The sequence below is a fragment of the Protopterus annectens genome, chromosome 8.part0 (genome assembly GCF_019279795.1).
Source record: "Protopterus annectens isolate FY-2018-M chromosome 8.part0, PAN1.0, whole genome shotgun sequence".
Lineage (NCBI taxonomy): Eukaryota > Metazoa > Chordata > Ceratodontiformes > Protopteridae > Protopterus > Protopterus annectens.
In genome coordinates, this window is record NC_056741.1 from 1,844,062,382 (window position 1) to 1,844,078,222 (window position 15,841).

The window sequence follows — 15,841 nt, forward strand, 5'->3', positions numbered from 1 at the left end:
TAGAACTCCCAACAAATTTGAAAACATAATGCCACCAGATACTTAGGTCTGGTAGTAGGGAAGTATGTCTATTAAAGGCAGGGAAGGACTTGACCTTAGTGAAACAGTATGTGATATAAATGGGATCAATGGCTGGGTGGTAAGAAGATTTCCTTTAGGACAAAAAAAATAAATAAATAAGCAAGACTGTTAAAATTTACACTGATGCAGTGCAGTGAAACTACCAGGCACCATAACGGTGGTTTTGTGGCCAGAAATGGTTGCATTTGGTCACTGTTGATAGCAGGAAGTTGTAGGGCAACACTGAAGCCACATCTAAAGAAATATTTAGTAGTCATAACCATCATCAGACTTTCACTGTCCCTATTTTGAACCTTTTTTGATGGGCTTAGAATCACTATTTATGCCAGGCCACTGTCTTCTCCCTGCACTTCATAATTAGCTAACTTGGAGAAGATGTGAGGTATCTGCAAACTTCAGAATGCAGGCAGATCCAACATTTGTTTCCTTAAACTCAACAGCCTAGTTTATATGCATGTGTGCCCCCTAAATACTTTGCAGTTGTTGATCTATGCTGCTACATGCTAAAATACCCTGCAGTGTCCCATAATGAGCACCCTTAGACCTTTACTATTTTACTGCATGCTGCCCACAGCTAGCATATATCATTCAAAGGGTGTAGCTTCAACAAAAGAAAGCAGATCCCTGCCTGAAGATGAACTTGTCTATGCTCTCCTTCCTCCCCTACTCCAGCTGACTATCTGATTCCTCTTACTTAAATTCAGATCAGTGCCTGAGAACAGAGTGGCCATGTCATCAACATGTAGAAGTATGGCATTTGGAAGAGTCACTGCTATGAGTTAGTGAAAATGTTCAAAAGCACAAAGTTCTGGCAGAGTTCAAAAGGTTTGGGACTATAAGGCAAAGTTAAGATGACCAAATTCATATTTTGTGTCAAATGCAGATGATACAGCATTATTAAAAATATGTGAAGCATCTCTTGACCAGATGGGAGCTATACCCAGAATAATCTCAGACTTACAATTAGGTATTGGGAGTTGTTGGTTCCAGCATTCTAACCGCATACTTAATTCTGTAGATAGAATGTGAGCATCATTGTGCAATTCTGTTAACTAGAGAAGTGAAGGAGGTATTTGGAAATAGACTTTTAATGCCAACTCTAAAGTTAGTTATCAGTTGCATTATGCATTTTCTGCTTGCAATGATTGAAGATTGCTGAAAACAAAATCTGCACATTCATGACCAGTGCAGAGAAGAGACATCACTGCCTCTTTCTTAGCCGTGCAGAGTGGTTCCCATTAACCTTGTAGCTATGATACTTACTGGTAGCCTGCTATTAAAACTAGTTCATTAGGATCACAGCAGGTGACTAGGTGGAATTCTGAATATTAAATCAAGTCCAAGAACAGTAAGGTTTATGTGACTTTAAATTACTTGGTAATTCCACACTGACTAAAGTACACGTCCAAGGCCATTTTCATTCTAGCTAAAAGGTATAAAAAAGCTGCCTTTTCCAGTACAGTTTGGGAATTTCCCAGCAAAGACTCATTTTTTAGACATATAAAAGCACTACTGCACTCTGACAGAGTAAATATGTTCTGATGCTATTACTTAAATGTGAAGATTCCAACTATCAAACAGGTTTGTGGATGGATAGGGATATTGGGGGACTTGCACTGAATATAACAATACTAAGAATTTTTGTATTTTTTTCTTTGTGTTTGTACTGCATTGCAAACCTAATATTCTATACATATATCTTGTTTTTTTCTTCTTATTTTGTTTGGTTTTTCATTTTTATAGTGGTCCAATTTCTGAAAATAATAATTCCTTTCACGTGGGAAGCCCTATTTAATACAAATAATGACTGAAGTATGCACAACTGCAGAACAGCAGGGAAAGGTTTAAGCATGGTTTGTTGTGTTTCGCAGAGTACAGAGAACACAGGGGCTTGCTGTGGGAGCATTGTGTTGTGGGAAAGTGGAATAGGTTAGCAGGATTTTTCTGTCATGTGTATGTTTTTGGTGTTTAATAAGTCATTATCTTGTAAAGGACAATGAAATAAAAAAGCCCAGCTTCAGAAACAGACCTTGTAGTAAGTCTATCCTTAAAACTGAAGACATAGAAATGCACGTTTATTTTTCTGTAAAGTTAAATAATAATTTTATGTTCTGCAACTGTACATTATTTACTGATTTGTTATGTCATACAGATGGCTGATTCTGGTGGACTCCCACAAGTTACACAGGTAAGTTTATCCTTTCAAACCCCAAGTTACACAGGTAAGCTTCCTTTCAAACTATTTCATTATCTCTATCAACAGGCCTTAGGTTTCTTAGAAAATGTGTTTTATTCTTCAGTCAGTCTTTTTATCTATACAGAAGAAATGGCCTTGCCATGCTGCTAGCTTTTTTTCACCCTCGTCACAGTATAATTTTGATCTGGATTTACAGACCTCCTTGTAATGATGGCATTGCTTTTTGTTTGTCAGCCATAGTGTGAAGATCTCATGTCTTAATATTCAGAGCTCTGTTTCCCAAAAAACTCTGTCCAAAGAAGCTTTTTGCTTTGAAGTCCATCTGAAATCTATAGCTAGTACAATACCCATCTGCCTCTTCCATTCATCTTTCCTTTTTTACCATATAGACCATCCTTGTTCAAATGTCTAGGTGGTAGAGGCATTGTATAGCCCTTTTGGTGCAAAATTCATGGTATTTGCCACACTTTCTTTTATTTCTAACAGACCTTTATTGAATTATCACTTGTGACATAGTACAGTATTTGCCACCCTTTCAATGCAGCAAGCCTTTTTACCTTTCACAACTAAATACTAATGCCCCCATTAAAATCCATGGTGCCTCCCATATCACTGCCATCTCTTGCTTTTTAAAATCTGTTTTTTCACAAATTTACAGCAGTAAATTTGTCAGCTTTATTTACCTATCCTCTACAGTAAACATATTCATTTTTATGTGTATTTTTTTTTCCATAGTTCTAGCCTTCCAGACCCTGTAGCATCTTATATGATTCTATATACCTGTACCCTTATGCAGTCTTCTTTTAAATTGTTTAAAATGGTGCTGTAAGGCCTAGTGAGTGAAATAGAACTGAATTCAGTTTTAATAACCACAGCAAATGTTGATAGCCTACTCACTTTTATGAAAGTATGGAGACAGACACACTTGTCACCTGCCTTTGGCCACCTATTAACCAAGCTATCCCCTTTATTTGTCCCAAATGGTTTACAGCACACCCACTTTGCTGCACTTTGTTCTATCCTATGGAAGTCCATACTGTTCATTTAACACGCATGCTCTGGAGTTATAGCTTGAACATCAAGCACTTCATCAAGCACTTTGAATGCATGAGGAGGCAGGGATTATTAGTTTACCTAAAGTGGTGAGTGTTGTGAACTACTATTACAGATTTAAGTGAAGAGAAGAGAACTATTTTGTTTTGTACTACACCTTTTATTTATGTATTAATGCAGACATCCCTGAAAAGTTATAATTTAAAATATAGCAAGTAAACAACCTCCGAAAGATGAAGCAAATGATGGTAATTTATATATGTAAATATCAAGAAAATTGCACTACACTAATAAAATAAGATAGAAAGTCACATACTTCAAAATATCAATGTACAAGTACAGCTGAAGAAAGCACGTTGATCCAAAAGGAGCAAAACACAAAACAGTAACCTTCCACAAAACTCATATTTTTATTCAGCGGGCAAGCCCCCCACACCCCCCTGCTAATTTTATATACAAAGTCTGAGATCACTGTGCAGTGGAGAAAGGGTAAATTCCCCTATCCCCACTTTTCTAAATCTTGCACAAACTTGACTCCAGCAGAAGCTATCAAATGAGTTCCAGTGACATCTGCCAGAAGATAAAATGTTCAGTATATTACAAATATTTGATTATAAGGATGATAGAGGTGGTGAAGGTGAATGAGTTTAAGTACTTGGGATCAACAGTTCAGAGTAATGGTGAGTGTGGAAGAGAGGTGAAGAAGAGAGTACAGGCAGGATGGAGTGGGTGGAGAAGAGTGTCAGGAGCGATTTGTGACAGACGAGTACCAGTAAGAGTGAAAGGGAAGGTCTACAAGAGGGTAGTAAGACCAGCTATGTTATATGGGTTGGAGACAGTGGCATTGACAAAAAGGCAGGAGTCAGAGCTTGACGTGGCAGAGTTGAAGATGTTAAGATTTGCACTGGGTGTGACGAGGATGGACAGGATTAGGAATAAGTATATTAGAGGGTCAGCCCAGGTTGGAAGGTTTGGAGACAAAGCCAGAGAGGCAAGATTACGTTGGTTTGGACATGTGCTGAGGAGGGATGCAGAGTATATTGGGAAAAAGATGCTAAGGGTGAAGCTGCCAAGTAACAGGAAAAGAGGAAGGCCTAAGATAAAGTTTATGGATGTGGTGAGAGAGGACATGCAGGCGGTTGGTGTGACAGAGCAAGATGCAGAGGACAGGAAGAAATGGAAACAGTTGATCTGCTGTGGCGACCCCTAACGGGAGCAGCCAAAAGAAGAAGAAGAAGAAGAAGATATATAAACATGGGTTCTGTTGGTTTGATCAACATGGAATTTGATCAATATCTGTTTAATCAACCAAATTTGGTTGATTATACAGATAGTTGACAAGTGTGTGAGATCAACAATCCCTGGGTAGGGGAATATTCCCTTTCCCTTGGGATCATGCAAAATCAGAGTTAGTATATGTAAATAATGCAAGATGGGGGCACAATCCCCCCCCCCCCACACACACACACAGAATGGCAATGCAGAGGGCTTGCCCCCTGCAAAAAACAGTGTTTTAAATTTGCATGCACAAAGCTTCTTCCCCAGCGCATGTGTGCTAGGAAGTCGGGGGGGGGGTCAGTTTCCAACACAGAATGGTTTACCTTCAGGATGTTGACATGGTTTTTAGTTGACCAACTGAAGGTAAATTGTGTGTCTATGTATATATATATATATATATATATATATATATATATATATATATATATATATATATATATATATATATATACATATAAATGTTACAACTTTCTTTTTTTGTTTTCCAATGAACAACAAAAAAGCACATTTGCAATATTTATACTGTGAAGACTTTTAGAGAAAGGTGAAGGCTGCCAGCCTAACCAGATAGAATTTTGCAGATAATTCTGTCATTTGTAAATATAAATGTAAACTACAGGCTTGTTGTCTTAAATGTAAAGAAATACTGTTACATGTGGAACTGGAAATAAATGTGACAACAGTGCACTCTACTGACCAAAGTAAAGCATGTGGTGACCCTTTGAAGTAGACAGTGGTGCCGAAAAGTCTAGATGAAGACATTATTTCTATTGTTTTAACCAAGAGTTAAATTGCTAGATTTAAACATGCAAATGTATTTTTATGGCTTTGTTTCCTGACCAGCTGCAAGATAACAAAAGGGAGATGTTAAGAATGTAAATGCAGTTAATGTGTAGCCTGGGAACTCCAGGAAAGTGAAAAAAATGATGTAATGCTTATCAGAACTGCAATTTCAATTTAAACAGAGAGAACCAGAGATTATTAAGCATTTTTGTCTTAGTCATCCAACTCACAGTACTGCCTGTTGTGTTATGGAAGTTATCGTAGACTTGTGTTTTCTTTTAGGAATAGCTAGAAATAGAAAGTTTAGACCAAGTGTTTTTCTGTGACATCAGAACTGTACTACTGAATTATTTAAGTATTTCTTTGTGATCTCTGAACTGTTGACTAGCACTGACTGTGTAGTAGAATGTATTGTCTTGTGGTTTTAATTATTTGTTATTAAATATTTTAAAACATTTTAACTGTGGCTGGTTTGTGTAGAGATAAGTTAAGCTCTAAGAGTACATTGCATGTATATAAGGATCCTGTACCAAGTCACTCTAATAAGCCTTGAGACTGTTTAGTCATACTACCAATTGGATAATAATATTGCACAGTAATAATTAGACACTCTTTTAAGGGCTTTTGAGTAGCTGACAATTATTAGCTGGGTGGTGGCAGGGTACTACCATATAGTCTGGAAAAGGGGGCACAGCTGGAGAATCTGTGCCAGCCTTCCCCAGGAGTGTCTGTGTGGTTGTATAAACTTATCTCAAAGTGTGTGTGTGTCAGCTACTTAGGAAGGGACACAAAGCACTGGTTGGACAGAGAGGGTACTGGAGATTTTAGCTTGCCCAGCTGGTTGAGATCTGGACCCTGTAGCTGTGCCAGTGGGGAGTCTTACTGGGGAACTGGAGAGCAAGGGAGCAACCAGCCCCGGACTGACTGTGATCTCTGTGTGCTCTTAAGGGAAATTGCACTTTACTGTGTGTATTTGTTATCCTTTCCTCATATATGAGATGCCCTCTCTGGTGTTAGTGGTGAGTATTGAGACTCCTTGATTGCTGGGCCAGGGCACGGGAATCACATATACAATAAAATGTAATACAGTCTTCCGGTGATTAATCGTCTTTCTTGTCATTCAGTCTCATTGTAATAACATGTATTTCACTTTGACAAATAACAATGGCTAAATTTATAAAATTAATAAAGTTCTGAACAAGTTCATGTTTGCATTTCCTAGTTATTATCTTTTTTTTTTTGCAATAGCAGGTAAGGTTCATAAAATAGAACATTGCTCCTTGCAAATACAAGCTGAAATTACGGCATTAGTGATCCAGAAAGACTGATCAACTTCACAATTATTGATCCATATGGCTTTCAAAATGTTCTGAAAATCTTTCCACTATTTCCTAAATTTTTTCACAAATAAACAATATGTGATGCCAATCTGCCTTTATATATATTTTACATCTCCAGCACATGGGCTTATTAGATTTATTAAGAGAAGATGTCTTGTAGTGATTAATAAAAATTCTGTTTAAGTATTTCCAAGTAAAGATTCTTCAGATATTATACAAGTAAGTAGATCTTCTTGAACTTAAAATTGAATTTCTACAATTATCATTATCGACGTTCTTAAGATTGTATCGATCAGTATAATTCTAGAATTTACCGTTAAATGGAATATCTAAACATGAAGTTATATCTGATGTTGTAAATCTTTAGTCATTCATTACAAATAGGACCTCAGTTCCATCCTCGGAATGAATACAGCCATTTCCAAGCTCATGCCAGCCAAAACTCTCAGTTAAGACCTACCTATAATGCTCCTCTCCTAGTTACTCCAGATCTCATTTGCCACATTCCTAGTCAGACGTGCTAGCCATCTCTCTCAAAGCTAAGTAGAAAATTGCTATTTTTTAAGACAGTTTTTCTTCAAAATTGTTTACTTTTTATTCAAGTTAGCCTTTTCTCATTGTCGCCTATAATCTAGTTCTATTCCCTACCCTTTTCCTTAGTAATTTAAATTTTACCTTTTCTGGTACTGTCCCTCTCTTCTGCCTTTGACTGGCCCTTCCTTACCACTTGTGGTATTTTTTAAATACCATCTCTGGTTTTCTGTCCCTTATTTTGTTTTTTTCTATGGGATAGCCTTCTTGCCTTATTATGTCAGACATAGCTAAGTTTAGTGTGACAAGTGTGGACGGAAGATGCCTAACTCGGATACAAATGCTCATTGTGTTTACTGTTTGGACGTGGATCATATTAAAGCTCACTGTGACATTTGTGCTAGTTTTAGTAATTGTACACAAGCAGAACGTAAAAATAAACTTATCTTAAAAGGTTTACTTAAGACATCCTTTTTCGTAGGCTCTATCTGGGTCAGAGGTCTCACCCCCTCCAAAGACCAAAAAACATAAGAAAAAACAGATTACTCAAGACACGTTTTTCGGGGCTCTATCTGGGTTGGAGGTCTCACCCCTTCCAAAGACCAAAAAAACATAAGGAAAAACTGATTACTCAAGACACCTTTTTCAGAGGTTGTATCAAGGTCGGTGGTCTTACCCCCTCCAAAGACCAAACAACATAAGGACAAACAGAGGTCACTCAGTTCCTGCATCTCCACCAGTTACGGAACAGAGTCGGCTCCATGCTTTGCCGCCACCCTTGGCGCACACCTCCTCAGCACCAGGCTCTGTGTCTTCTCCTTCGGTGCCATCCATGATATTCACCCGTATTTCGGTTCCAACCTCGGCACCACTGACTTTGATTCACCGGAGGAATCTATCACCGAATACACTGATTGTGATGAGGGGGAAGGGTCCCCACGGTCTCCCTCAGATGACATCTCATTCGGAGACATTCTCAAAATCCTCAAGCAGCGGGGAGACCAGAAGTCCTATAACCCTTTTTCTGAGGAATCTGTGTTCCTGCAGGCCTTCCGTGCCTGGCTATCTACTTCCTGGGTGACTCCACCAGCAGATGACTTTGTTAAACTCATTGCACAGTGTGCCTAGAAGGCCCCAGACAATGTAGAACCTGTCCCTCAGAGGCCAGACAAAAATTTTATTTACACCTGAAGACCAGCCCCACTGGTCCTAGCAGTTGACAATTGATTCTATGGTCGTGGCGGCGGCCACCAAGAGGGAACTGGCAGAAGACAGTTCCACTGTCCATCCTCCTAACAGAGTCCTGAACCATGGAGAGACTAGAGAAATGGACCTATGCTTCAGTGACATTCGCCATTCAATCGCTGAACTATCTGGCATACTTTACTTGCCTCCAAAGAGACCCAATTTCTGAAATGTCTTCCCCTTTAGTGGGGTGCTGCCTGATGAGGTGTGTGATATGTCGCCTCGCAGCTAGCTATCCTTGAATCCATCTCAAACTCCTCAATGGGTTTAATATCTCACTCCACCAAGGGGACAGTTAGAGCTGCCGCATCAGGCGTTGTCATGAAACGTAATGCTTGGATGTGGTTGTGTGACTTCGCAGACCCCTTTAAATCTTCCTTTGTCAATGCACCTGTCAACAAATCTGCATTTTTGTACCCAAAGTACGAGATCTTCTTACACGTAGTGAGAAAGATGGAAAGACCTTGTCTTCTGTGGACATATGCCTGTCCAAACCCCCAGAGGACTTACTCCAGGAACCAGAAGGGAGGAAAAAATGTAGTTCAAGAAATCCCAAGGACCTTTTTCATGGCACTCGTGGTGAACAATCCCCCCAGGGCAGAGGGGGCAACTCATATGGAAGACGTCCTTTTTGGGGTAGAGGGAGACCACGTAACCAGGGTGCTAGAGATTCTTTCTCTGGCAGACCCTACGAGCACTCCTGAGCAGTGGCCCAATTGCTTTCCTCTGGAAACAGTTAGGGATAGTTTTTCTCTGCATCTACCAGCCTGGCATCTTATTACTACTGATGTGTGGGTGCAGAGAATAATATCCAGAGGTTACCAAATACCATTCTATTTAACTTCCAGACCCGTCAAACGAATCCCTGATATACCACCCAGTCAGAGGGAATTAGCAGCCTTAGGAATAGAAAAGCTGCTAAGGAAAAGAGTCATCCAACCAGTACCACCAGACCAGATGGGATCCAGGTTTTACTCGAGGTTCTTTTAGTGCCAAAAAAGACAGGGTACTGGAAACCAATCCTGGATCTCAGCCTATTGAACAAATTTATCAAATCTCAAAAATTCCAGATGGTCATGATACAGTCCATTCTTCCCTTCCTAGGGAGGGATAACTGGATGTGCTCTATAGACCTCCAGGATGCGTACTACCACATAAAGATGGATCACTGCTACCGGAGGTTTCTCCGCTCCTGGCTGGGAGCCAATCACTACCAGTTCAGGGCACTTCCATTCGGTCTCTTGACAGCCCCTCAAGTGTTCACCAAATGCATGGCAGTTGTGGTAGCTCATCTTTGACTACAAGGATTTCAGGTGTTTCCCTATCTAGACGATTGGCTCCTTACCACTCCAACCAGGAGTCTTCTTACACTCAAGGTCTTGCTCTCCGCTTGGGAATTACAATCAACAAGGACAAATCTCAGTGTCTCCAATGAAGACACTGGAATTCATTGGAGCGGTCTTCGACACAACATCCTGTCAAGCTTCTCTCCCCCCTCACAGGCTTTTGAAAATAACACACCAAATCCAAGACCTTCTTCCTCAGTCCTATGTACCAGTACATCTTGTACTGCAACTCTTAGACTCCATGGCGGCTGCCATTATGTTGGTACCACTGGCGAGACTGCACATGAGAATCCTACAGTGGCTCCTTTCCGCACAGTGGTCATTGCTAATTTACCCACTCGACCACGTTATACGTCTTTCAAACCATTGCAAGGAAGAAATGTTATGGAGGATGAGCCCACAAACGAATCTTTGGTGTCGACCATTCTGTCTTCCCCAGCCCATGGCCACTGTGACCACAGACACATTCCTGTTAGGGTGGGGAGGCATTTCCAGGGAAAGACTGTCTAAGGCACCTGGTCCCCCTTGGAGGCCAATTTACACATAAATGTCCTGGAACTGAGGGCAGTCCTCTTAGCATTGCAAGTGTTCCATGCATCACTACCCTCTGGGACCATTGCAGTTCAGTCAGACAATATGTCAGTCGTTTGGTATATCAACAAGCAAGGTGGAGCCAGGTCTTACCCCCTGTGTCAGGAAGTCATGAGGATGTAGCATGGGAGAATAGCTTCCAACCACTTCCTTATAGCAATACACATTCCCGGGAGTTCCAACCTTATTGCAGGCAATATGAGCATGAACATCCTGATGCCTCACGAGTGGTCCCTCAACCCTGTAACAGTGGGTCAGATCTTCCAATGATGGGGCAAGCCTTGCTGTGACTTGTTTGCGTCCCCCTCTAAACTACAAATGCAGAAGCTACTTTGCCATGATCCCCCCTCAGGAGGAACCACCAAGGGATGCTCTAACACATGATTGGCCACAAGGTCTTCTGTATGCCTTTCCCCCATTTCCCCTCATTCCAAAATTTCTCCAGAAAGCTCAGAGGTTGAGAAGCAAAGTGATCCTCATTGCCCCCTTCTGGCCCCGTCAAGTTTGGTTCCCATTTCTATGGCATCATCTGATTCACAGTCTGTGGATCCTGGATCATTCCAAAGACCTGTTATCTCATCCTCAGTGACTGATTCATCTGAACCTGCACAGTCTCAAGCTCACAGCTTGGTTACTACACTTCCAATGATTGCCAGCCTGCCTGACATCCCATCTCCTGTTTGTGAAATTCTTCTGGCTTCACACAAACCTTCCAATAGGAAAGTTTATTCTAGTAAATGGACTAGGTTCTCTATTTGGGCCAAAGATCAGAACTTAAACCCTTTCTCTATGCCTATTCAAAAGATCCTACAATACTTGACTACTCTTCTGCATGCAGGAGCCTCAGCTTCGATGATCACTGTACATTTAGCAGCTATTGCCATTTTTCATAATGGTCTTGATAATTCTTCAATTATGTCACACTGCCTATGCAAGACCTTTTTGAAAGGAGTATTACATGTTAAACCTCCGGTCAAGCCTCCCTTAGAACCCTGGGGACTTGACTTTGGTACTTCAGTCTCTCACAGGTTCCCCTTTTGAGCCTTTTGATTCATGTGATTTGGAATTTTTGTCATGGAAAACCTTACTTCTAGCAGCACTTACCTCAGCGGGAAGAGTATCTGAGTTGCAGGCTTTGAGTGTCAAGAGTCCTTACTTGATCTTTCACATGGATAGAGTGTCCCTTCGTACTGACCCTTCTTTCTTGCCCAAGGTCATTTCTGGATTTCCATTAACCAATCTATTGACCTGCAGGTTTTCTTCCCTCAGCATTTTAACAGAGGGGAATACCTTTTTGCACACCCTTGATGTGCATGGGCAGCCTCATTGTTATTTGCACAGCACTAAATCTTTCAGGAAAACAGATCACTTGTTTGTGGCCTTTGCAGGACCCAGATTGGGTAAACATGTTTCCAAAGTGACTTTGTCCTCCTGGCTTAGAAACGTCATTACCTTTATCTACCAACAGAATACGCTATCCTTACCCTCCAGAATAAAGGCTCATTTTCCCAGATCTATGGCTACTTCTATAGCATTTAATTCCAGAGCCTCTATAGATGATATTTGTGCAGCAACCACTTGGGCAAGACCTCATACTTTTATATCTCATTACAAATTGGATTTGGCCTCCAGGGGACGAGCATCTTTTGGTTCTATGGTGCTCAGGAATATCCTTCCTTAGGGTCACCCAGGACTCAAGTAGCTGGGGACTTTGTCCTATTTGTAATGAATGAACAAAGATTTACAACATCAGATAAAGAAGTTATGTCTTACCATAATGTTCCATCTGTGTTGTAGATCTTTGTTCATTCATTACTTCCTGCCCTCCTTCCCCCTGCCTGGACTCCTGGTGGACTTTAGGAACTCCTGGTTAGAGTATTTGCTTAGACAGAGTCTCCTACTTTTTTTTCTATTACTACATCTATTGTCTAAAGGTGGGCAAACTCGATCTGGAGTAACTAGGAGAGGGGTATTATGGGTAGGTCTTAGTTGAGAGTTTTTGGCTGGCTTGGCTGGCGTGAGCTTGGAAACGGCCGTATTGGTTCCGAGGATGAAACTGAGGTCCTATTTGTAATAAATGAACAAAGATCTACAACACAGATGGAATGTTATGGTAAGACATAACTTCTTTTTTATTTACTTTGGAAACAAGAGGGTTTACTCTACCAAGTAATCACAAATTTCCAGATAATTATTTTCTTATCACATTAGGCATCATTTTCCCATTTCTAAAGACATTATGAATTCCATAATTGTCAATCTGTTAATGCTTAATATATTAGAATTCTTAACACTAATGATAATAGTAATTATTGACAAAATATTTGAGCCCTCTAAAAATGATCAAAATATAAAAATATGAGATTTTAAATTCAGCATTAGCTGAGTAATTTTACTTTCTTGAAGTCTTTAAGAGTATGCTATAGGAAATACAGTAAAAATACTTTTGTGGAGATTATTATTTATAAATTTCTTAAAATAAATTATGATTCAATTAACATTTTTGAAAATGTAAGGATAACTGATATTTTTAAAAATAATTGTTCACTACTCATAATTTATTTTTTATAGTGTATAAAGACCAGGATTTGGGTTAAATTTGTAATTATCTCAAATATATTCATTAAATAATTTCCATTGCTGCCATATATACTTTATCTAACAAAATTAGATAAGTCAGCAAAGTAGAAGATTGAGAGTAGTAAAGAATACTTAGAAATCCATTCATGTTTGTTTTAAAGTCTGCAGTTCTTTGTCTTAAAGGATGCTGTAAAAATTAACAGTAATTTATTTTATTATTTTCCTATCTGGTGCTAAATATATAGCTTGTATAATAAATAAAAAATGTACTAAGATCACTTTAATTAGTAATCGTTCCTCAGATGAAAAAATCCATTTATTAATTAAAACACTTGGCTCTTCCATTATATTGATGAAATTCTTATTAATGATTAATTTGAGATTATCAAAAATGGCTACCTAAATACTTAATATAATTTTAATTAGTGATGAGTCTGAAGATATGTGTAGATAATTCTGTCATTTGTAAATATTAATATAAGCCACACGCTTGTTTTCTTAAATGGAAGAAAATGGTGTTAAATATGGAACTGCAAAAAAGTAACAACAGTGCACTCTGCTGTAGGAAAGCTGATAAGTCAAGCATTGTGTAATTGTTTGATCACAAATCCCGGAGCTGAGATGTCTGGATGAAGGAATTCTTGCTTTTTGTTTTGAGACCAGAGTTAATTGCTGGATTTTGTATGTATGGTGTCTTTTATTGCTGTAGCTTCCTGACCAGGTGCAAGAACAAAAGGGCTGTTCCACTCTGAGCTTTTGTTAGCCCAGGAAACAGAAAATAATGATGTAATCTGAAATGAGTCAGTGGTACTGTGTTATCAATTTAAGGACAGAGAGACTCAGAGCATTTTGCATTTGTCTTGAGAACATCCAACTTCACCAGCACTCTGGCTATGCTCTATAAGTAAATTTATTTAGGACTGTGTTTTCTCTTAGATATAGCTAGGAAATAAGAAGATTAGATTATTTTTTTTGTATTGATGTCAGGACTTTTCTACTGTATAATTTAAAGTATTTCTCTGTGATCTCTGAACTCTTGACTAGCACTGTGTAATAAGAAGTATTGTCTTGTGTTTTTACTATTTATTATTAAATATGTTTAAACCTTTAAACCTTTCAACTGTGGTTGTTTTGTGTAGAGATAATTTAAGCTCTAGAGTACATTGCATGTATATAGTGATACTGTCCAAGTCACTCCAATAAGCTTTGACGTTCAGTCACACTTACCATTTGGATAATAATATTGCACAGTAATAATGGGACACCCTTTAAGTGCCTTTTTAGTAACTGATAAATAGTGGGTGGCGGCAGTGATTTCTACCGTATAGTCTGGGTAAAAGGGGCATAGCTGGAGAACCTGTGCCAGCCTTCCCCAGGAGTGTCTGTGTGGTTGTATATAACTCTTATCTCAAAGTATGTGTTTGTCAACTACTTGGGCAGGGACACAAAGCACTGGTTGGACAGAGAGGGTGCTGGAGGTTTTAGCTTGCCCACTAGGCTGAGATCTGGACCCTATGTCTGTGCCATTGGGGAGTCTTATTGGGGATCTGGAGGGAAAGGGAGAAACCAGCCCCAGACTGACTGTGGTCTCTGTGTGCTCTTAAGTGAAATTGTACTTTACTGTGTGTGTATTTGTTATCCTCCCCTATGTGAATGCCCCTCACTGGTGTTAGTGGTGAGGATTGAGGCTCCTTGATTGCTGGGTCAGTGCACAGGTGTCATAATGAGTTATAATAATTAATTTGAGAAATAATTAAATTCTGCTTAATTAGGAGAATACCATTTTTTTGTATTATTACATTTCATTTTTTAAATTTCTTCAAACAATTTAATGGACCCAGAGATTTCTAAAATAGATTTGTTGATGTAACCAATGACTTTCAAATTGTTGCTAGCAAAATTCTGAATTTGAGATTCTTAAAATCTATTGATTTTAAAACCATCAGTATTGGTATTATTCCTAATACTCCTTGCAAAGGGTTCAATAACAAAATTAAATAGTCAAGGCAGGAGACGGCTACCCTGTTTTTTTACCTTTTGTAATTTTAAAAGCATTTGAAACAAATGAGCAAATTTAACACATGTTTTAGACTTAAAATATATATTATTTAACAGTATAATACATTGTAAATGAAATTCATAAATTTCCAAGGTTGTAATAAATAATTCTAACTGACAGAATCAAAAGCCTTTTCCATGTCAAAACTTATAATTGCCAGTTTAGTGTTATTTACATTCATAAAATCTATAATTGTAATTCTTTTTTAATATATATTGTGGGTTTTCCTATTCACGATAAAACCATTTGCTTTAGGAACTAATGTTGTTTGTCTTTTCGGCTTTTCCCGGTTAGGGGTCGCCACAGTGGAACTCTGGTCCGCTAATGATTGGCAGTAGATTTTTTTTATGGTGCCAAGTTGCTAGCCCAAAGCCCAGCCTTCAGCGAAGGTTTGCTAATTTTTAATCTGTTAGAAATAATTCACATACAAAGCTTAAGGAATATACTCTCCTATCTACATTTATGAATCTTATCAAATAAGTTAAATAGTTTATAAGGTAGTAGCTTATAAATCTCTGGTATTAAACTATCTTACCTGGATCCTTCTTATTCTTTAGATTTTTTATCTATTCTTTAATATCAAAAAGAAAAATATTGTTCATCAAATCTGTGGCATATACAACTGGTGTTTTATTTTTTAATTTAAAAACATTAAATCTTTATGCTATTACTCCTAAAAGTCTACACAGATTATATAACAGATGTAAGTTAATTAATAAAAAGTGTCAAGTTAATTATATGTTAAAATGAAGAAACT

General features: G+C 38.7%; 1 protein-coding gene across 5 annotated transcripts in view; it reads left to right on the top strand.

The window, feature by feature from the left end:
* NDRG4 (NDRG family member 4) overlaps nucleotides 1-15,841 on the top strand; it is a 1,570,634-nt gene that overhangs the window by 1,503,969 nt on the left and 50,824 nt on the right. For all 5 annotated transcript variants that reach the window (XM_044081333.1, XM_044081334.1, XM_044081335.1 and 2 more), the window contains one exon: nucleotides 2,234-2,269. In XM_044081333.1, coding sequence (XP_043937268.1) covers nucleotides 2,234-2,269 — 36 coding nt within the window. The remainder of the gene's footprint in view (nucleotides 1-2,233; nucleotides 2,270-15,841) is intronic.